Source organism: Protopterus annectens, chromosome 3.part0 (assembly GCF_019279795.1).
Source record: "Protopterus annectens isolate FY-2018-M chromosome 3.part0, PAN1.0, whole genome shotgun sequence".
Lineage (NCBI taxonomy): Eukaryota > Metazoa > Chordata > Ceratodontiformes > Protopteridae > Protopterus > Protopterus annectens.
The window spans coordinates 1,497,938,025-1,497,962,521 of NC_056731.1; the positions used below are offsets into that span (position 1 = coordinate 1,497,938,025).

General features: G+C 44.5%; 1 protein-coding gene across 1 annotated transcript in view; it reads left to right on the plus strand.

The window, feature by feature from the left end:
• ATP6V1H (ATPase H+ transporting V1 subunit H) overlaps positions 1–24,497 on the plus strand; it is a gene marked incomplete in the record, with an annotated part of 1,920,819 nt that overhangs the window by 295,510 nt on the left and 1,600,812 nt on the right. Inside the window, 1 exon segment of the mRNA XM_044065517.1 lies at positions 206–319. Coding sequence (XP_043921452.1) covers positions 206–319 — 114 coding nt within the window.

Consider the following 24,497-nt stretch of genomic DNA (forward strand, 5'->3'; position numbering starts at 1 on the left):
AATTTTTTTTGGTTTTTTTTTGGGAAAGTGCTTTCTGAAGGAGAAACTAAAGTGGTTAAGGTTAGACTTAGTTTTAAAGTAAGTTAGTTAAAGTACAAAAATCAGTTGCTGGGAATATTTTAATTATGTGTTGATTCAGTAGTAAGAAACTTGACACTAGTTTTTTGTCTGTAATGTCTTCTTCTAATGCAGTTTCTTTTTTCAGGAGAATCATCAACGAGTCAACATCTTTTTTGACTATGCAAAAAGAACCAAGAATAGTGCATGGTCTTATTTTCTGCCAATGCTTAATCGCCAGGATCTCTTCACTGTACACATGGTAAGTTTATTGCCTGGCCATTCCATAATTCCACTGATTTAGTTGACTCTTTTCATTCATGACTTGAGGTAGTATGAATGGGGGAAATTGGCATCGATGACAATAAATTGTGTTGTTAAAAAGAGCACCATGATATTTTGCAGATTCAGTTTATATATTAAGAATGGATTGGGAGTGCAAAGCATGACTGACATTGCGAATTTCATTGAGTATTAAGCTGAATTTAGTAATTTCTTACTAAGGAGGTTCGAACCTGATAAAGGTGACCATAGTTGTTTGAGAAAGCTAACCGTTGTAGCTGCTGATCATGTGAATAAAAAATGACAGTTTGTTGTTGAAATGCTGGGGTTGCCGAATGAGAACAAGTTGTCCATCTTTAAACAGTTTGATATGTGTAACTCATTTAAAGAGGTCGATTGAACTGGAGTGAATGGAGCAGAATAGGTTAGTGCCCTATATGTCTAAGGAAGAGCTGCTGCTTAATTTTTATGGACTAGAATGTTTGAAAGGTTTTACTGTGAGAAATTGAAGAATAAAAGAAAGAGCAGGATTGCTTTAAGTGTGTGACTTGGGTTGCTGTGGAATTGTGTATTGAGTAACTTCTTATAAGTCGATATAATGCTAAAAGTGTGGTAAAATGAATGAATTAAGTGGAGGGCTTGAAACTAAACACTGTACAAAAGATTCACTGTGACTTATGAATTACTGCAAAAGGACTGGAAATGTTCAGTTTGATTTTAGGCTTGATAAGTTTTAATGCTTTGTACATACAAAGGTGCAATCGACAATTTCTGAATTCGACATACCCTGCAAGTATTTTTGGAGCAGCATTAGAATTTAAGGACTGGCCCTTCATTGGGCATCCTGAATATAAAGTCATTCTCAAGGCATCTGTTTAAGTATGTATGCATATTTTATAAAAAGAAGATGCTGCAGGTACTTGCTGATTAGTTAAAAATAATTATTTATTCTGGAAAACCTGATTGTATTGATGAAAGATTTAGAAAAAGAGATGAAAACATAAAATTAGGGTATGGTTGGTTGGTGGAAGATAATAAACGTTTTCCCAGCATCTCATACGTGGAGAGAAACATACATAGGGTAGATATTTTATCTTGTTCAGCCACGCTTATGCTTTAGATATATGTATCTTGAGAAACATACATAGAGTAGATATTTTAACTTATTCAGCAGCACTTGTGCTTTAGATATAGGTAGCCCGAGAAACATACGTAGAGTAGATATTTTAACTTATTCAGCAGCACTTGTGCTTTAGATATGGGTATCCTGAGAAACATACATAGAGTATGGGTTGGGAGGGTGGCCTAATGGTTAAGGTGTTTGCCTTGCAAACACAAGGTGCAGAGTTTGAGTCTCACAAGGGATAATTGGCTAGACTTAAAATGGCTCGCAAGGGCAATTAGCCTAGTACTAATCTATGAACCTCTGAGTAGATATTTTAACTTATTCAGCAGCACTTGTGCTTTAGATATGGGTATCCTGAGAAACGTACATAGAGTAGATATTTTAACTTATTCAGCAGCACTTGTGCTTTAGATATGGGTATCCTGAGAAATGTACAGAGTAGATATTTTAACTTATTCAGCGGCACTTGTGCTTTAGATATGGGTATCCTGAGAAATGTACAGAGTAGATATTTTAACTTATTCAGCAGCACTTGTGCTTTAGATATGGGCATCCTGAGAAACATGCATAGAGTAGATATTTTAACTTGTTCAGCCGTGCTTATACTTTAGATATAGGTTTCCTAACTATTTTAGTACTAACTGCTCAGCTGTCATTTCCCTGCATTTTATCCTTGTCATTTGCATTTATCTTTAGGGTATCGATCACTATACATTTGTTATGGGGAGATCTTGTTTTTGAATCTTGTGGTGTTCTGTGAATAAGTAACATAAGTATTTGTTGAAGAGCTGACGTGTGTGCTGCTTGCCTTTACTTTGCAAAGGCATTCAGCAGTATTCCGTGTAAGGGAAAAATCAGCAAATTAGATGCATTTAATGTCAATCTGTATGTAATTCCGCACTAGTTAACCAGAAAAACACAAGTTTGGATGGGAAGTTATTACTGGTATCTCACAGGGCCGTATACTGCAGCTACTTTTGGGCTATTGTTAAATACAAACATAGAAATTAGTTTAAATAAGCATATATGTTGTTAATTGCAAACTTGGTAATATAATTACTTTAGTAAACAATCCTGAAGTTTTCCAAGATGTTCTTCAAAAAATATCATCTTGTGCAGTAGAAAGAATCTGTCCTGATCAGTAAATGTAATAATATGAGTCATGGAAAAAGATGTAAATTATGAATACAGAATAAATTGTTAAATCATAAACATGATACCATCATTAGCATCCTGAGTTGTGAGTTGTCACAAGTCTAGCAGTCTACACGCATCTTTACATTTCAGAGCAATTTTTTTGAAAAATAAAGATAGGCCAAACAAATATTAATAACTAAGGAATGATAAATGCTCAAACACATGTAAATATTTTGTATATGGTAAATGCTGTTAAAACGGTAGAAATAGCAAAGTTGTTTACAGTGATAATAGTGTATTCACAATCTACATTGATATGGTAGTATAATGCACACAAACCTAACAGAATATTTTTCTTAAGTTTCAGAAAGTTAACATACTTTGGAAAATGTACACCCAGATATGTATTGTCACACCACTTCTGTTCTCTCAGACTTGATATTACAGCAACAGATTCCTCTCTGATTGCTTGCTTACTGGCATGTTCATAGAAATATGAAAAATTGTGCTTATGTCATTAATGGTGACAATAAGCTGAGTATGTCAAAATGTACAGCCTACAGTGGAAATATCAATGTGACTTTTCTTCAGCATCATTTCAGATTTTACCAGATGCCATGCAATAGTTTGTAAGTCACTCAGTTGTGGAAATATTAATGTACCTATGAAAGTATTGCATAGCTTCATAATTACCAGCATTGTACACTGTACACGGGCAGGGATAATATATTTTCCATCTCCCACAATGGCATTTCACACCATGCCCCTCAGTAGCATGTAGCACTGTTGGAAACCAGTTGAAGTGTTGGAACCCACATGAGTGAGTCCTGAAGTATGGGAACTAAATGGCCTAAAAATTGCCATTTCTCAGAATATTCCTTTTCTCCAAAGTATGTCTATCTTGGACGTGGAGCATATAATCTCAGAGCTTGCCCCTCTGCAAATAAGAAGTGTAAAAGAAGAGAATGATGTTCCAGATTCACCATTTTGCCTTTTTTCAGTGCATCAGCACTCTATGTTACAAGTACCATCATTTCAATAGAGACAGCACTCTCAGTTATGAAAACATGAATGTAAATATAAAAATATAAATGACAAGAAACTGGTTAATATTCCTATGGCGTAACCTGTAATTTTGTTGTTAACACCATGCCCTTTGTTATGCCGCTTATTATTAATTGGTAAATCACTTGAGTAATGAAGCCAGCCCCCAAAGATGTCGGGACATCATAAGCAGAAATACAAAATGGCATGTAGATAAATTATATGTCTAGGGACAGCTGTAAAAAACAGTTTAAACTTAGGCCAGTGTGTATCTACCAGAGTCAGAAAGCACATTTGATTCAAGAGGGCATGTCTTACTACTCAAGGGAGAACATTAATAATCACTTTTTATACTTCACAGATCTGACCCTTTATTTTAGCCTTTAAACAAGCCAGCTGAGAAAGACTTTGATAAATTGCCATCATATTCTGTTATAACTTTTATAAATGGCCTCTGCCTAGTTCAAAAGGCATATCCGAGCTTATTCTGATCTCACACCTTTGCCTGGGACTTACCAGTGGAGGAGCAGACACCACATTGAAGAACCTAATAGTGAAAATAAATACTACTAGTAGGAAAAATGTGGCAGATGCAGTAAATAGTACCTTTTAAAGTTGTGGACTAAGCTTCCTCTTAAAAATGGAGGACATCATTTATCAACTTCCTTCAAGTGAAGTGTTTCTGCAATAAGTCGAACATATCAACATGGGGAAGACAGTAAGCTTGACGTACAAATCTGTGAAATTTAGTAGCAATGTATTCTGACTTTGTAGGTGACTTGTAATCACTCTGTTCCCAGTATTCCTTACCTTATCACATTTCAAGAGATCTTTTTCATAGTGGCATAGATGCCTTCTTTATAGTGACATAGATGCCTGCCGTCCCTTAAAGAAAAATATCATTGAAATTTGTTTTGTTCTGTTAAATTTTCATTTTGTGTTAGGCTTGTGTATAGTCTTAGCCAGCTGTTTAGTGATGGGACCATCATATTTTTAATTTTAAAAGAGTAAATGTACTTTGTATTACATTTAGCTGGTTAAATGAGTGCTTTAGGTTTAGCAACTGATTTGCTTCCAGCTTCTCGGCTAGGGTAAAGCTGATTCTTCTACAGCTTGCATTTCAGGAGATATTTTGGCTTAATCCATTTTTGTAATGGTTTTTGTTGAAAAAGGTTAGAGACATTGAAGAGGGAAGGTGTTATTGTGAATGAAAGTAAAATATATAAACCATTTATTGTTAGTAGTTTTTAGCAGCATATATAAAACTGGTAGAAAAACTTGAACCCACTTCAGTCATGGGTCAGAATCAACTGTGTAATAACAATAACTGAACCATGAACAAACCGAAATTGATAGATATTGTTTTAGGTCATTGATAACTAGTAGATCTGAAGTAGGATATTCATTTGTCTGCAACCTGTGGGTTATGGATCCGATATCGGATCCGAACCGGCATAGTTTCCAGCTATGGATCCAAGCTCTCAGCTCCTCCCCTCACCCATAATGCCCTGCTCTACCCTCATGACCTCAGATCTTGTTTGCCGCGCTGGTAACTGGATGTGGTGTCTTTAGCTCTCAGCTAAGTGGTATTTTTCTTGTATAAAATAGAAATATTTTGCTTTCTTTAAACTTTTGTGTGAAAGTTGTAGGTTCCCTTGTGTATTGACTATTTTTAGTTTAAATTTAATTTACAGTAGTATTTTTATTCCCTCCCTCGCTGGTGTTAGTGTGTGAGGCCTGTGTGTTTTAGTTTTTGTTAAGTTACTTCTGTAACTTTTGGGAAGTTTGACTATGGCTGACCAGCCTAAGTCATTCTTTTCTAAATGCTCGAGTGTGGCCATAAGCTCACCGCTGATGGCCACACTCGGTGTGTTAAGTGTCTTGGGGTTGAGCACCTCACATCTGGCTGTTCCATTTGTGCAGGGTTCAACCCCAGGGCACTGAGGAGCGGAGGTCCAAGCTGGTCCTGGCGGGTCTTTACCGCCGGACTCGGCTCGACCCGCTCTCGGGGACTCCTGCGGCTGCAGCTGTTCCCCTGTAGCACCCCTCCTGCTCCTGGGACTCAAACTCCCGCTTCAGGACAGGAGAGGGATGCTTTAAGAAGGACGGAGGGAGAAGCACCAAGCCGGGCCGAGACCTCGTTTCGCCCCGCCTGCCAAGCTTCTCCCGGCCCTCCTGTTAGGCGGTCTCCTCCTTCGGCTCCGTCACCTGTGTGCTTCTCACCGGGTCCTGAGGAGGAGGAGACCCGATCTCCGCGAGGCTATCGAGGAGGCATTCCAGGCCTACCTCGGTAGCCTCGTCGAGGTCGACCCATAGGGATGCTGATCTGGACCGGATGATGCGAAGGTTCATCCAGGCCCAGATGCAGATGGAGTGTCTTGCCTCCCCGGGGAGCTCAACACCCTTTTCAAGCCTATCGCTCCTTCTCCGACCCGCTTCCGGGTTCGGAGCAGCTGGAGCCGAGCAGCTTCGGAGCGGGGAGGTCGGATCCGATAGTACTGGTACCGGATCCGACCATGCCTGTCGGACCCGATCTCGGAGCCTGGATCCGAGCCGATCCGGGGATCAGTGCTCCTTCGGCGCCTTCTGTGTCGGAGCGCACTGTCCCTTCGGATCCGGAGGGTGCGCCGCCCGATCCACTCTTCGGATCCGAGGGGAGCCGATTGTCGGATCCTTTGGTCGAGGTCGGCCCTTCGGCTTTTGATGTAGTGGAGAGGGCTCTGTTGAGGGTCTCCGGACCCCGCACTTGCCCGCCCGTCCCGCTCCCTCTGCACTGGGCCAGGCTTCCACCATCCGGCCCTGGGACAGCCCGCTTCTGTGCCCCAAGTTGCTCCTATGGAGCAATTGGCTGCTGCGAGGACTCTTCTGACAGCCCCCAGAGGAGGCTCCTCGCAAGCATACGCAAAAGGAGGCACATAGACTCCTGAGTCTCTCACTGAAGACACGGACTTGGAGGAAGGGAAGGCTCCCCAGGTCACCCCGAGGATGTCTCGAGACATCATGGAAATGCTCCGTATCAGGGGGTGGTCTGCCCCAAGTCTTCCTCGGACGAGTCCGTGTTCTTGGAGGCATTCGGGCCCATCTACCTCTTGGGTGTCCCCTGCCGACCCCTGGTGGACCTTATTACCACCAGGGCGGAAGGAACCGGACACCGTGGAGCCAATTCCCAAAAGACCTGACAAAATCCTTAGCCGCCTTCTGACAGGACCCATTGGAGTAAGGGGCCTCCTGTAGATGCCATGTTGATGGCGGCTACAAGAGGGAACTGGCTCAGGAGAGTCCCTCAGTCCACCCACCGAGCAAGGAGTCTCGGATGATGGACCGCTTGGGAAGCGGATGTTCAGTTCGGCGACCTTTCGTGAGGGCGCTGAACTATTTGGCACACGTTAGGATGCAGCGAGACCTTATTAAGGAGTACGCTGCATCCCTGAGTCCATTTCGAGGAGGACAGAGCTCTGCACTCCACCAAAATGGCCACTCTAAGATCAGTCACGAATACTTCGGCGGCTACTCTCCCATGCTACGGGGCCGCTAGAGCTGCGGGACAGGACTGGTCGCTAGGCGTCAGGCCTGGCTCCGCCACTGCGATTTCTCTGAGCCCTTCAAGGCCGCTTGCGACGCCCCTTTGATGGTTCTGCTCTGTTTGGCAAGACCGTTTAGGACGTTGACCCAGAGCGAGAAGGACGGAAGACGCTGTCTGCCCGGAATCCGCTTCTCTGCACCCCAGAGGCCCTATTCTAGGAACCAAAAGGGTCAGAAGAAGATGTGGTTCCGGAAGTCGCAGCAGTCCCAGCCTGCTCCGGACAACCAGTCCTTCCGTGGCAGAGGAGGACAAGGAGGACGCCGCCCTAGAGGCAGAGGGGCTCCCAGCAACTTCGGGTCCAGGGAACCTTTCTCTGAACGGCGCAGCAGCCCTGAGGCTGCCCGACTGCTCTACTCTGGAGGCAGTCGGGGACGTTCGGGGCACCTAGCGGCATGGGAGTCCATAACTTCGGACCGCTGGGTTCTCCAAATCATATCCAGGGGATATCACATTCCTTTCCTTCACCTTCCAAAGATGCAGTCCCTCCCAGACGTACCACCCGGTCAAGGGAGGCCGCTTAGCAGAAATTGGCCATCTGCTAGAGAAAAGAGCCATCCAGCCCGTTCCCCCAGACCAGATCGGATCAGGGTTCTACTCCAGGTTCTTTTTAGTGCCAAAAAAGACGGGGGAACTAAGACCAATCCTAGACCTCTCTCCTGAATCTGGCAGTCCCCAAAGAAAAATTCGAATGGTCACTCTACAATCTATTCTCCCCTTCTGGGAGAATGCCACTGGATGTGCTCGATAGATCTCAAGGACGTACTACCACATCCTAATGGACAGGCCCAGGAGGTTTCTCCGCTTCGGCTGGGAGCCAGTCACTACCAGTTCGGGTCCTTCCCTTTGGTCTCACCACAGCCCCAGGGTGTTTACCAAAGTACTAGCAGTGGTAGCGGCCCACCTGAGGCTTCAGGGGTGCAGGTCTTTCCCTACCTGGACGACTCCTTACCGCCCCAACAAGGCATCTACTTCTCTCGTGAGACTCCTTTCTCCATCTTGCTCCATTTCTGGGCATCACAATAAATACAAAGTCCAACCTGGCACCCACTCAGCTCTTAGATTTCATAGGGGCCAGACTAGACACAAGGAGTTCTGAGCCTTCCTTACTGCGGACAGGATTCTGAATCTGCAGCTCCAGGTGCGGGCCATTCTCCATTCATGTTCTGTTCCAGCGGAGTTGGTCCTGAGGGCTCTAGGGTCCATGGCTTGCCGATAGCTCTTCTTCCTCTTGCCAGGCTCAATATGCGCATTCTACAGTGGACGCTCTTAGTACAGTGGTCTTACCTTGCTCTCCCATGTATCATCCCATAGCGATCAGCAAGGCTTGCAAGCGGTCCCTCTTGTGGTGGCTCCACTCCCGGATCTCCACGAGGGTCGCCCATTTGTGCTTCTCCCCTATCGCCACGGTGACCACGGACGCCTCCCGCCTCGGGTGGGGGGCTTGAGCGGACAGTCCAAGGCACGTGGAGCGATGCAGAGACCTTACTGCATATCAATGTTCTAGAGATGAGAGCGGTGCTCTTAGCGTTGCTAGCACTTCAGGACTTTCTTCCCTTGGGAACAATTGCGATTCAGTCGGACAATATGTCTGTTGTCTGGTACATAAACAAGCAAGGGGAACAAGGTCTTACCCTCTTTGTCGAGAGGCCATGAGAGTTTGGGAATGGGCAATCTCCACCAATCGCTTTCTCATAGCAACGCACATTCTGGTCGGTCCAACATCCTAGCGGACAAGCTCAGTCGCACCATTCTGACCCCTTACGAGTGGTCTCTCAATTGTCAAGTAGCGAACGCATATTCGCACGGTGGGGAACTCCTTCATGCGATCTTTTGCCTCTCCCTCAAACACCAAGTGCGACAGTTTTTCGCTCTGATACCTCCTCCCGGAGGTACCCCAAGAGACGCTCTGGTGCATGCTTGGCCACCCGGTCTTCTGTATGCCTATCCACCCTTGCCTCTGATGCTGCAAGTTCTTCAGAAAGCCTCTCGGGTGGGTTGCAGAATGATTCTCATTGCTCCTTTCTGGCCTCGACAGATCTGGTTCCCCTTCCTAAGGTCTCACTCGGTGAATCCTCCTTGGATTCTAGATCCCATCCCGGATCTGATATCCCATCCATCCTGCATTCCTCCTCCGAACCTGGACAACCTGAAGCTGACCGCTTGGCTGCTCCAGTTCCACTCTTGATAAGGACTCGGTATTTCTTCACCGGTAAAGGCTATTTTGGTGGCGGCTCATAAAGCAGCCACTAGAAAGGTTTACGAAGCAAATGGAAACGTTCTCTGTGTGGGCGGAGCGGCAAGGCCTAGATCCCTTCACGGTTCCTCTCCCGTAGTGCTTGATTTTCTAACCTCTCTTTAATGATGGTGCCAGCAGTTCCACAGTCAAAGTTCAACTGGCGGCAATTTCTCACTATCACATTGGTCAAGAGTCTAATCCTCTTATGTCAGCCAAATTGTGCAAAACCTTTCTTAAAGGTACTTTCCTTCTCAGGCCCCCTATTAAGCAAGCAGTTCCTCCTTGGGACCTTTCTCTGGTCCTACAGGCCTTGACCGCTCCCCTTCGAGCCAGGCTACAGTGGACCTCAAATTCTTGTCTTATAAGACAGCCTTTTGGTAGCCATTTCATCAGCCAAGAGAGTTTCTGTACTTCAAGCTTTATCAGCTAAACCTCCTTACTTGGTTTTTATCCGGACCGTGTCTCCCTCAGGACCAACCCGTCCTTCCTTCCTAAAATCGCTTCTGAAGCAAACATCAATCAATCTATTAACCTCCCTGTTTTCTTCCCTAAGTATGAAAACAAAGGTGAATATAGGCTACACTCACTAGATGTTCACAGGCAACTAAGATTTTATCTCAACAGGACAGCTGGTCATAGGCAATCCGACCAGCTGTTTATTTCCTTTGCAAAATTCAATTTGGGCAAGCCAATTTCCAAAGTTTCTTTGTCCCGCTGGATTTCACAGTGCATTTTATTGGCTTATCAAGCGTCAGGAAGGCCGCACCGGAGGGTGTTCATGCCCATTCAACCCGGTCAGTATCTACCTCAGCAGCCTTCAAGGCTAGGATTCCTCTGGATGATATTTGTGCAGCAGCTACATGGGCTTCGTCTCATACATTTATTTCTCACTATAAGTTGGATCTTGCATCCAGGGGTAGAGCATCCTGTGGCGGTGCTCGAATATCCTTCCATGATGGCCCAAGATTCAGGTAGCTGGGGACTCTGTCGGTTGCAGACAAATGAATATCCTACTTCAGATTTAGAAGTTATGTACTCACCATAACGTTCCATCTGAGTAGGTGTATTCATTTGTCTGCAACCATCCCGCCCTCCTATCCCCCTGGCCTTTCAGTTTCCTGCATATTACTGGTTACCCTTTTGAGGGTATTGTTGCTTTGGCAAACTCGATCTGAGGTCATGAGGGTAGAGCAGGGCATTATGGGTGAGGGGAGGAGCTGAGAGCTTGGATCCATAGCTGGAAACTATGCCGGTTCGGATCCGATATCGGATCCATAACCCACAGGTTGCAGACAAATGAATACACCTACTCAGATGGAACGTTATGGTGAGTACATAACTTCTAATTATGGAATGCCACAATTCCAGCATCTTGATCCGCTGTGGCGACCCCTAACCGGGAAAAGCCGAAAGAAGCAGAAGACTCTCATTCTTAGATTTGTTAGCATTTTCTGAAAAATCAAGATCTGATGTCTTTCCCTCCACCTCTTTCTATGGGTAATTTGATCTCATCAGATCCGAGGCTGGTACTTAAAAATGTTCTGCCCAGAAGCTCCACCTCCCATAATGTTCAGCACATCTAAATCTCCTCTGATCTTGTTTGTAGCTCTTCACTGTTGGACACGCCCCTCAGAAGATCCTGTAGAGATAAGTGCTGTTGGCTTTGCTACATGTTTGATCTTGCAGTTTCTTCTTGTTAGTCTTAGTTTATTGTCCCCCCCCCCCAAAAAAAAGATAAATAAATTGAAGGAATTTTTATTTTATTCTTTAGCTCTGCCTTTTATGGTTGTTGAGTGCATGAAAGTGCTCCTGCCCACCACCTTACTGCTGTCTATTTCTTTAGTAGATAAATTTAGTTCTTTCCAGGGCTATTGTTTTACTTGCCATAAATGAGTTGTTACCTTAAGCAAGTAGTTATATTGTTGTATTACATTTCTTAGAATATTTTTAGAGTTTTGTCAGTTCTATTGATTCAGTGAAATGTTTATATTTCCTGTGCGTTATTATCCTTCTATTGTTTGCTTTTCTAGTTGTGTCTGTGCTTGATAGTATTACCATGAATAAGACTTGGGGCATCCAAAAATGTTTGGGGTGTGGTCATAAACTTCCCGCTCAGGATTCTCATGATCGTTGTGTATATTGTTAAGGGTCTTGCACTTGGATTCTGAGTGTCAGCTCTGCACTTCATTCGATGCCAGGGTCTTGGCTTACCGTAGAGTGAAACTTGTCATGAAAGGTATGCTCCCTGCCTCTTCTGCAGTGACTTGCCAGGCTTCTGCTTTATCCTCTCCATCACAGAAGTCTTTGGCGGTGAAGAAAGACGAAGAGAAAGACAGAGATAGGAAAGAAGAAAGAAAATAGTAGAGAAAAAGAGAGGTTAGAAAACGGCCTGTTAATTAAGTTTTACCTTGAGACTGAGCTGGAGATAAAAGTTCTGAGGCCTTCCATCTCCTTGGCTTTTGTTGTGGATCAAGCCTTCAGTACAAATCACAGATTTTGATGGCTCTGGCATCAAAGCTGTTCAGATTGTAACTATTAAGACATACAAAGCCTCTTTTTGTCGGCTGCTCCAAAGTCTGGCTTCAGTCTCCTTTCCTGGCTATTAAGCTGTATCTAGAATTCTACCCAGAAATTGATAGAGGTCGCTGTTTTAGCACATTGACAACTAATAGCTGTGGAATTCCACCCCTCCAGCTTTCTAAACACATTAGATTCCTGAGCATTTTCTGAAAATTCAAGTTAAAGAGCATATACTCAGCAAATGTAAATACCTTGTGAACAGCTGATGCTATTGAAAAAGTGCAAGTAGTGGGTTCAGCAAAAATTTGTCTTTTTAATTACAGAAGTCAGTTCACTCACAATTTTATATTAATACTGTAAAATATTGTAATATAAAAAGTATACCAAATGATGTTTTCCCTAAATTTAACAAGAAACTTTTTTATTTGAATACTTTTATTGAAATTGTACAGTATGTTCAGGAACAAACGCACTAACAAAATGCAACAAACTGTAGAAACTTTTAATATCTTGAAAACTGTGCATCCCTACACATACAGATACTAGCAGCACTTTTCATTCAGGAGACCTGAACTTTTACTTGCATGGCAAGAAATTCCTGAGTAGTTGCTTATTGAAATATTTACAGAAATATAAAATAGCATGTTTGAATTACTGCAAAGATTCACTGTTTCTCAAGCTGTACAGCTTACAGCGAAAGTATCAACAATTTTCTCAAATGCCCTCGGTTTTAAATGAGATGGAAGTATTACATATATTCATAACTGCTAGCAAACAACTAACAGTATCTGTAAGATATTGCATTATATGTAGATAGTGGCAGTAGAGCTTTTCAGCCTGCCATCATAACGTTCACACTGTGCCCCTCAGTAATATGTAGATCACTCAGTTGTGAAACAATGAATGTAAGCATGAAAATATAAAAATCATGTGAGAAATAGTGGATGTTATGTAGTCCAATCTCACCTACATTCTTACCCATGGGTTCTGAGCTGAATATCGGCTCCGACTCAGCCAAACTTTTCTAGCTCGAAGTCTTCTATTGGCTGGGCTAAGAAGGTATCCCATGATGCACTGCTCCATATCCCCAGATCTCGTTTGCCGCTCATGTAGCTCGGACGTGGTCTCGCTCTTGGCTGTGGCTAAGTACCTTTTTTCTTCTTCTTGAGAGAATTTGTTACAAACAAAAGCTATTTTAATAGCTATTTCTATTTGGTGTTTTTTGGGTATAATCTGTAGTGTGATTGTTTTTTGTGGTATCCCAATAGCTGTTCCAACGGGCTAGACCCGTTTCAGTTAGAGGACCTATTCCGTCCCCTTACTTGTCCTTGTGTTTATTTTTTGCTATCTAAAACCGCTTGAATTAGAGGTTTTAGTGTCTGTCTTCCTTGTTCTGTATGCGAGTTTGGTCTAAAACCATTTTAGTTAGAGGTTTTTAGCCCTAGTCGTCTTAGTGTGTGTGTGTCCCTTCTGAGGACTGTGTGTGCTGTTGTTTGTGGAAAAAATTGTTCACGCTCTTAGTGTGGTGTTTTTGTGTGACTGTAGTTGTTTTTCCAGTCAGGCAGTGACTTGCTCATTGTATTGGTATTTGTGATTGATTTTCAAGATGTCCAAAGATTCCAAGGAGCACAAACCTTCGGGTTTTAAAAAGTGCTCTAAGTGTGGTTACAAGATGTCCATCACCGATAGACATTCAGTATGCGTTTATTGTCTGGGAGCAGTCCACCTGCAGGAGTCCTGCAGCTTCTGCCATGCTTTTAGTCCCAGGGTGCTCCAAGAAAGAAAGAATAAGTTAATTCTGAAGGGACTCTTGAAACCCTCATTCGAAGAGGCCATGGATTCTGCTTCCAGTTCAAAATCAAAATCCACAAAATCAAAAAAGAGATCTCTGGCTCCTTCAGTCTCCTCAGAGCCACCGGAGAAATTAATGAAACTAGCTTTGACCTCCTCGGCTCCACTGTCCTCGGGGCCGCAGGAAGTGTCGGTGTTGATGGAACCAGCGTCGGCTCCAATTATATTGGAACCTCTTCGGAGCCGATCGCCCAGTACTAGACCCTCCCTGTCCTCCAAATCCTCCAGGACACTTTCAGATGTGGATGTCGAAAGGGTGGTACAGAGACTCCTTCAGTCACCGGTTTTGGCTAAATTGTTCTCGGCTCTGTCCCAGTCGGCTCCGGTGCCCCTTCCAATACTTTCTTCGATTATTCCTCCTCCGAGCGCATCTCTGTCTTCGGAGCCGGAATGCTCTGCTCCATGTGATGTTCCTAGTTTGGTTCCAATGGCCCCTCTGGGCTTATGGGTGCCGACATCAGCTCCGACCCCGTCGGCGCTGTCCACGGGGTTTGGGACTCGGGATTCTTCAGTCGGGCCAGAGGGGGACATCTCGGGACACCTTTCGGTTCCTAGTCTCCTGCTCAGTGCCTCGGCTCGGGGAACACCGACTCCTGTCATGGTCTCGGAGGCTGGCTGGTCCTCCGACTCTGGGGGGGCAGCCTTTGAGGCCATGTGGAGTGCACTGGCCAGATCTTCACCACATCATGCGGGTCTGTCATTCTGTCCCCTACCACTCCGGTGAGAGCCTCTGATCACCACCTATCTGTAGACAGCAGAGCCCCAAGGCCTAGGGATACCCCCACGAGTGGTCCCCAAGTTTCTGAGGGCCCCTCAGAGTTTTTGCCTGAGGAGCCCCCTAGAAAGAAAACGTGCAAGAAGAAGCACATAGACTCCCAGGATGAGTCTCTCACCTCAGATACTGACCTAGAGGAATTGGAGGAGTCCCCCAAGTTATCCTCTGATGATGTTTCCTTCTCCGACATCTTGGAGATATTGAAACAAAGAGGTGACTGGCCACCCAAAGCCCTCTCCGAGGAGGAGTCGGTCTTCCTGAAGACAGCTCAGCCCACTGCCTCCTGGGTGTCCCCACCCTTCGACGAGCTCCTGGATTTAATTTGTCGGAGGGTGTGGGAGAACCCTGATTCTGTGGAACCCGTACCCAGGAGACCCAGTAAATTTCTGTCTGCTCCCCCAGGTAGGGAGTTTTTGTCCTTTGACTGGGTGGAACGTCCGGGATTTTTCTGACTGGAGGGGGATCTGACAAAAAGGGGATGACATTACCTCCAGAAATACCCATCGGTCCTGGGTAATGCTTTGCCAGGCTTCCGGGTATAACGATATTCGAACCCCGACTGGCTCTGGAAATGCACAGTTGGGCATCCCATCAGGAATGACAGTAGGGAGAGCCGCGAAAGGAATCACGGTCTCCTGAATTGCAGGGGCCCCCTCTGCCTCTAGGGCGGCGTCTCCCTGAATAACCTCCCTCCTCCTCTGCCTCTGGATGGGGGGGCTCACCTTGTGCACCGGGAAAAAACCTCTGTGATTTTTTGAACCACATCTTCCCACCCCCTCTGGGCCTTGGGGTAAGGCCTAGAGGGAAGGGAAAAACGGACCCCTACAGCAGACAAGAGTTTTTCCCTCTTGCTCACACCTGGTGAGGGTGTCTTTCACCTTGGTTCCGAACAAAGAAGAACCATCAAAGTGGGCATCAGTGAAAGAAGACTTGAAGGCCTCCGCGAAATGACAAAGGCGCATCCAGGCTTGCCTCCTAAGGGCGACTCCTGAGCTTGCTGCCCTACTCACTCCCTCGGCTGCATATGAAATGAGCCGCATGGAGGAGTTAACGATGGAATTGAGGGTAGACACCTGGGCGTTAACCGTCTGGGCCACCGCCTTAGGAATGTTACCAGCGACAGTATCTCCTAACTCCTTGAGGAGATCTCTCTGGAGCCGAGTAAAATGAGACAGGTAGTTCAGCGACCGTAAGGTAAAGGCTGCTGACGAGAGGGTACGCTTCCCTTCCGGTGCATGGTCCTAGACACCTTGTTAGGAGGATGGACGGAGGAAGAAGTCTCGGCTAATTCCATCTGAGTGGCCGCTGCCACCACCATGGCATCAACAAAGGGTATTCAAGGCATAAACCTGTGATTTGTCCCCCTCCCCAATATCGTGCAACCCTGGAGTTGGTATATATAGTTAAGGGGATGTGGGGGGCAAAGCCCCCCACCTAGTTTCCTTTAAAAGAAGAAAATAACACAAAATTTACAGATTTTAAATGAAAATAGTTGGGGGGCTTCATCCCACACCCCCCAATATGGGGGGCTGTGCCCCCACACCCTCCTATCTGTATATACCAACTCCAGGGTCGCACGACATTGGGGAGGGGGACAAATCCGTGTTATTTGCCTTGAATCCTGGTTTTCGATCAAATGAAATTTCGACCAAATGGGTTTCAGTCAAATGGTCTTTCGATCAAATGAAGTAGACCCATATATATATATATATATATATATATATATATATATATATGTATGTGTGTGTATAATATATATATATATATATGTGTGTGTCTCTCTCTCTCTCTCTATATATATATATATATATATATATATATATATATATATATATATATGTATGTATATATATATGTATACATACATATATAGACATATGTGTGTGTGATATATTTCTGTATAGACATATATATATATGTTTGTGTGTATGTGTGTGTGTGTGTGTGTGTATATATATATATATATATATATATATATATATATATATATATACACACACACACATACATATATGTGTGTGTATGTATATGTATATGTATATATATATATATATATATATATATATATATATATATATATATATATATATATATATATATATATATATACATACACACACACACACACACACACACACACACACACACACACACACACACTAAGTGCTTATAAAGTGCATTTGTGTAGGATTCAGCAATCGTACCTCTATTGTCCGTCTGCATGGGTGTCATGAAGTTTGCCACTTCTGTCTTAAGTGCGAAGTTGGCTTTGGAAAAGTTTTTTACGGCGGTTTCCCTAATGGGGGTTAGGGTGGGATATGGATGTCTAGGGTGATTAGGTTGTGGTCGGATCTGACCACCGAGGAATTGATCTCTGGTGTGCAACACCGGTCACCCATGTTGTTAATGACCAAGTCTAGGATATTGCTGCCCCTGGTGGGGGTATGAATAAGTTGATGCAAGGCATCAATATTCCTGATCCCTCTGATGCTCCATGGGAAGCCGCTAACACCCAGGTTATTCCGGATTTCCAGTCAAACAGGACGTTAGGTATGTATAAACCTCAAAGAGATGATGACCCTGATAAAGGCAATAAAAGCATTGACTTAGCTGTCAACTGTGGGATCACTGCTAGTAATAACAGACTGAAGACCACAGTAATGTAGTACATAAGCAAACATGGAACCCATGTTCTACCCCTATGTGCAGAGCAGCCATGATTGTCGGGGAGCTGGGAATTCAGCACAATCTGGCCCTTCAGGCAACCTACATTCCATCAGAGTAAAATACAGTTGCAGACTCCCACAGCTGACTTGGGACAGACCTTCATGAATGGATTTTGCACTCAGTGGTCATCCAGGAGATTGTCCACCTTTGGGGACCTCCCCCATGTAAATCTGCTTGCCTTTGTTCACAACAGACAGTTTCTGAAGTTCTTTGTCAGCAGGCTGGTCAAACAATATGATGCTCAGGAAACACTCCAAGTGCAGTTAACATTTGACAAGACTCCTATTCAAATCATAGCTAGCTATAGGCCTCCAGCTGTGAATCAAGATGCCCACTCCACCTATCTGAACCTCTTTGAATCTATCAAAATTCAACCCTTTACCCTACTTCTAGGTGACTTTAACTATCCAACCATAGATTGGAAGAAATACTCATGCCAAAACACAAATGCCCAGAGATTTCTCGATTAATGCAAATGCCTTGGACCAGTTGGTCTTCACCCCCTCAAGAGGTGAAAATATCTTGGACTTGATATTAACCAACATGAGTAACCACTGCAGCATCCCTATAGTGTCATCATTCCTGGTAAGGTCCAAACACAAAGCGGTCACTTTCAAAGTCATCCCCCCTCCCCAGCTAGGGTCAAACAAGAAAACTTCTCCAAGCTGATTAAAACCCCCTGAGGGAAGGTTTAAACTGTTTCACAGCCCTCTTCCCCTCCATAGGAACTGGCACATATGTCCAAACATACACTAGAGTACTATATAAGCATTTATATAGTTGCATGGAATCAGGAATACCCGACGGGATGAAATCATCCTCATCAAGGAAGAGTAAACCTGTCTGGTGGACATCTGCAATAAATAAACTCTATAATAAAAGGAAACAAATTGCTGTTCATGACCAAGAACAAGCAGGTGCCTAATAGGAAACAATCTCTCCTTAGACTGAACAAGCAAATAAGAACACTAGTGAAATCCTCCAAAGCAAGTCCAAACCGGCCACATCTACTAAACACAGTCATAAGGCCTTCTTCACATATGTCCACAGTCTCAAGGGGAGCACCCAGATCTGCTCAGAACTGGTGGTCAAGGACACCACATACACAAGCTGTAGATATAGCCAACCTGCTGGCAGACAGGTTCAGTGAAAACTTCACCTCTGTGTTCCCCCATCAGTAAAACAGGACATCCCCAATACCTGCCCCCCCCCCACTTATCTGTAGGGAGCAAGTCATCATTGCCCTCTCAAATGCAAAAAATACAGCCTCCATGGAAAACAATAACATCCCAGGCTGCATCCTACATGAACCGCAGGAACTTGCAGCACCATTAGGCACCCTATTCAGCCAAAGCCTGAGTACTGGCTTTGTCCCAACTGAGTGGAGGACGGCCACTGTCTTCCCTTTGCACAAAGGTGGAGTGCTCACTGATCAGGAAATTGTAGTTCCATCAGCCTACTGCAAGGCTATGGAGAGGATTTTCATGGACCTCGTTAACAAGGACGTTATCAACCTCCAGACATTCAACCCCACACAGTTTGGTTTCGTCAAGGGGAGGTCATGCCTATTAAATTTGGTTGACTTCTTTGAGACAGTCACCAAAGCCATGGACAACGGGAAGACGCACACCTCCTACCTTGACCTGACCATAGCCTTCGATACAATTCCCCACTCAGGTATAATAGATAAACTCTCTTAACTAGGCATCAATCCAAATGTTACCAAATGGGTAACAAATTATCTCACTAATAGACCCCACCTAGTCAAAATAGAGAAGCCACCTCAAGCAGTAGACCCATAACAAGCAGTGTACCCCAGGGCCTCTGCTGTTTGGGATATACGTTTCTGAGGTGCAGGCCAAAACCAGTGGGCTATGGATGACCAAGTTTGGAGATGACTGCAAGCTAGGTGCTGTCTTCAATTCCCCTAGTGATGTGGACATCCTCCAAGAGGGTCTCACCCAAACAAATGACTGGTGCCAGAAACATGGCCTCAAACTGAATCCCAAAAAATGCATCAACAGAGAGTGACGTCCACAAAAATTATCACATTAATAATAAGGGCCTAAGCACACAATCAGTTGAGGGACTTGGGCACCCAGGTTGATAGAAAACTGACTTTTGACCACCATATTGCCTCCATTGTACAGAAAGCTTTCTGCATGGCCCACCTCATTAGTAAGGATATCTCATCCAGGGACAAGGTGGTCATAACACCCCTGTATTCTCCCCTTATAAGAGGGTTTATGAGTACAATGCTCCTTTCGGCATGTACCTCATAAAGCACATGCAGCAGCTGGAGAGACCACAGAGGTTCCTCACCAGGAGAATCCAGGGCCTCAGGCTAAAGGCTCTGTCCTGCTACTCTGTCTCCTACTGACTCTTCAGAGGTGGCCTCTGTAGGGCATGCAAAGCAGTCTCAGACCCCGAATTGATGGGACTGCTGCATATCCACAAGTAAAGCTCCACTCGAGTAACCCACATATGTGACCTCCACCTCGTCTGTGACATCAATAGGACTTGATTAACCCTTTTTAAGTACAACCTGGATAACTGGATGGGGAACAGAAAATACACACCTGGGATTCTACCTGTGTCCCTGCTGGATAGTGGCATAGGGTGCTGACTTGTTGGAACATGGACTAAATTCGTGGCTAGGCTTTTAAGGGTCTCTGGGCCAATAGCCTAGTAACTTTCTATGATCCTGTGATCCTATGGTAGGATTCCTTGCAAGCAAGCCTGGAAACAGATGCTCTTTTTCCCATGGACAGCAGTGTTCACTTATGCCTTCCCCTTTTCTCCGATTACCAGATTTTTGCTAAAGATAAAGAATTACTCTGCAAAGATATTCCTGGTAACTCTCTTTTGGTCCAGTCATCAGTTCTCTCTTCTCTCGCACCTGCCAGGGCCTATTGCCAAAAGCTTCCTCACAGAGTGGACTTACTCATACAGGACAAGGGATCTCTCATCAACCCCATCACCCTGAACCTGCACCTGATTGTATGGATTTTATCTTTTTAATCCCATTTTGGCACATATTTTCAGAGAGGCGCAACAGGTATTAAAGGAGGCTAGAAAGCCTGCTACTAGGAACTCATCTGTGGCAAATGGAAAATATTTTCTAGCTGGTGTTGTAGTATAGACCAGGACTCAACCCTGGTGAGGGCTCCACTGATTCACCAGTACTTCCTTGCATTACTCAAGTCAGGCCTTTCATACTCTTTTGGCCATTTCTGCTTGTCTGACTTTAGAACCCCTTTCCTCATTGTTTCAAATCAAACAGTTCTTGAAAGGGAGTTTTGCACATTACACCAGCTAGGAAACGGCCGTCTGCATCTTGGGATCTTAAATAATTTACTTCATATCTATTTCAATCTGATGTTTGCTCTCCCCTAAAGTTTCTAATTTGGAATACAGTTTTACATATTTTTCCGACTTCAGCTAGATGAGTGTCTGAATTGCAAACCTTCATGTGCTTTCAGCACTTTTTGTTTTTTTCACAAAGGTTAAGCTGCATTTTAGAACCAGTCATTCTTTCATGCCCAAGGTTGTTTCTGAATTTTCATTGAATCAATGTGTTCATCTCCCTGTATTCTTTCATATCCTTAATAACAGGAAAGAGAATTCTGCATTCTCTAGATGAGCACAGACAACTCTGATACTACCTGGATAAGACAAAAGATTTCAGAATGCCTGAGTAATTCTTTATTTCCTTTGAAGGTAAGAAAAAAGGGCAACCTGTCTGTAAGCAAACTATGTTCACATGATGCTTTCTGGTTATTCAGTAATGCTATTTTCACCATGGAAAAAGCACCCCCCCCCCGAATTTCAGAGCACACTTCACTACAGCTATGGATATGTCTAGCACCTTTTGGAAAGGGTTGTCTCTAGCACTATTCTAGAGGCAGCAACTTAGTCCTTTGTGTACACTTTCACCAAGCACCACAAAACTGACTTATTTTCCAGAGCCAGAACAGGATTTGCTAGATCTATACTCATGGGTCTTCAGAACTCTGCTCCTGCTTCTTCCACCCTTTCTGTCTATGATTGCACAGTCATCTCATGTAGGTTTGTGATACTAAATTCTCCTTTTCTCTTTTTAACTAGGCCAGTAATGATTGTAAACATCTGGTGAGCCTTCCCCCAACTTTTGGGTGCATTACTGCTGCAGATGTTCTTCATGTTTCACTGTTGCAGTCATCACACTTGATTTATCCTAACAGGGGTAGCCCTCAGTCTGCCTGAATACCAGAGGCTTAGTATTTCTGCGTTGGTTGCTGTCTGTCCAGGACTGACATCATGTCGTCAGTGGTATAAAATCAGGCAGCCAACGCCATTACATCAGTCTTTCTTGCCGGGGATCCCGAAGCAGAAGCAGTTTGCACGAGTGCCGGTCGGCCGCTACCCGGGTTTCATTTCTGAAGTGAAATTGAAGTCATAAAACTAAGTACCATGTCGGGGATCCTTTTTTCTTGCTCTAGCCGATGTCAGAAAAAGTTAACAATTGTCTCGCCTGTGGAAAGCAAATACCACACAGAGACTTCCATTCTTACCGAGTCACCTGTTTAGGCCCAGACCACGACTTACCTCGCTGTCCCTTTTGTGCTTTGTTTAATGCCAGAACTATACATAGTCGGGCCATTATAGTAGCTAAATATTTTTGCTGTCTATCTCCGTATTACGAAATGGCTTCGGTAAGCCATCCGACTACCGATCTTCTGAAAAAAACGTAAGGATAAAGACAGAGAGAGACCGCACAGGTCCAAAACTGCCAATGACGCTTCCGTTAAGCTAGTCTCCAGTTTGCCGGTACTCAGTGAGGCACTTTCACAGCCCCTGATGCCCGCTTCGGTGGATTCGCAGGCCACTACCGAGACCCGTTTGGAGTTTGGTATGCCGCGAGACTCTTCTTTGACTAAGGATCCTGTGGATGTCTCTACCTTGGATGGGTCTGGAGCCGCTGAGCAGGCATCAGCTTCTGAGGAAGTTCTTTGCACTACCGATACACGACTTCTTTTGCGTCTTCAGTTATTTCTAAAACTACCAGGTTTCTAAGGCCCAGGATATGAACTACGCCTAAAAAACCCGACGACCCCAGCGCAGGCACCTGCTTCCATTCCTCAATCTCAAATGCTTAAAATGGTGGAAGACCTTATCATGCTTATTAGGGGAAGCCAGCCTACTCCTTCCAAAAGAAAAAGAAACTTGTCCTCAGCAGTTTTATGTGACCAGGAGTCCGGAGACTCTGGGGTTTCTGAATATGAAGACATGCAACCCTTATTTGCTTATTAGGATTCAGATGCAGAGTAATCCATTCTTTCTGCCTTTCCTCCAGAGGATTTTTCATTTGGTGAAACCCTACATACTTTAAGAGAGCATTTCCAGTGGGAATGTCAGGACTACCCTCCATCCTAAATGAGACTGAGGCAATTCTTAGATTTGCCACAGCACAGACCTTTAGCCATTCCTCCTGTCTTGGCTGTTGTGGATGATGTCTTTATAGAATCCAGTTAACTCCTGGCACCCTTCCTCCTGCTCCCAGGAAACCTGACCTGTATTAGAGTCCCTGACTAACACAAATTTCTGTTCAAAAATCCTACTTCTGACCCAGAGGTCATCTCTCAAGGACCTAAAGGAATAAAAGCAACCACAGCTAAGAATTCCACCCCCTTGGACAGGAATTCCTGAGCTTTAGACAGATTGGGTAAAAAAGTATACACCTCTGCAACTCTTGCCATTAGAGCACTAAATTGCCAGTTCCACATGCTGAAATATCAGCAACAGACCATGGAACTCCTCAAACAAAAAATATATATCTTTCCTGCTTGTGCAGAAAATAAAAAATTACAAGAGCTTATGCATTCTGCAAGCCAAATCAATTGACACACCTTGCAATGTGGCTTTGATGCCCTAGAAGCAACTTGCAGGGCAGCTGTCACAGGTTCTGTGCTTAGAAGGCATGCTTGGCTTAAGGACCTTGCCAGACCATGTCAAATCAAAACTATTGAACGCACCATTGCACAAAGACAATTTGTTTGGCACCAAGGCGGAAGAGGTCTTAAAAAAAAAATGGAAGAAAAAGCAAAATCTATGCAGACAGTTAAAGACTTCTTGCAGGTCCAGCCTCTGAGGTTCAGTAGGCATTGTCCCTCCAAGCACTGTTCCTTTCCGGCCCCCTCCAGGTCAGCTCAGACAAGACCTAGGGGAAGCAGACCCCCCCCCCCCCAGACAGCAGTCCCAGGGAATGCAGAGATCTAAGCAATGGAGTTCCTCCACTTCAAAAACAGGGAGTCCTAAGCCACCCCCTTATGGAAAAAACTCGCAATGATTTTACACCTCAACCCCTTGCCTCAGCCCACCTGCTTGTGCCCCTAGGAGGAAAACTCTCCTCCCATGTAAAAAAAACTGGGCCTCTATTCCCAACGACCGATGGGTCCTCAACATAGTGTCCCAGGGATACAAATTTTATTTCCACACTCTGCCAACCCCAAAAGGGTTTCCAGATTTTCCTCCAAACCAGTGGGCAGAGGCCAAAAAACAAGTACAGTCCCTGGTCTCCATGACGGCAATACAGACCAGATAGGCCAAGGTTTTTATTCCAGGCTTTTCCTGGTACCCAGAAAAGAGGGCACCTGGCCCCCTATCCTCGATCTATCAATTCTAAACACCTTCCTGGTGATACCAAAATTCGGAATGCACAACCTCCAGCAGCTTCTCCCTCTGCTTTCCAAGGATGCTTTGTTAGCCACCCTAGACCTAAAAGAACCTCCAGCAGCTTCTCTCTCTGCTTTCCAAGGATGCTTTGTTAGCCACCCTAGACCTAAAAGAGGCCTATCTACACATCCCAACCAGAGATTTTTGCAGGAAATATCTGCGTTTCAGGGCAAGATCTATGCACTTTCAGTTCTGTGTTTCCCTTTGGTTTATCCACTGCTCCCAGAGTTTTCACAAAATGCCTGGCTCCAACCATTGCTTTTCGCAGACAAAGGAATATCCAAATGTTATCCCTACTTTGGCAACTGCCTGATTCAGGCAGACAGTCAGGAAAAGCTGTGAGAGCACCTGACCTTTGTAAAGGACCTACTGACCTCTCTGAGGTATAATATAAACGAAAAGAAATCCAAACTAGTCCCCACTCAAAAAATATTATTCCTGGGAG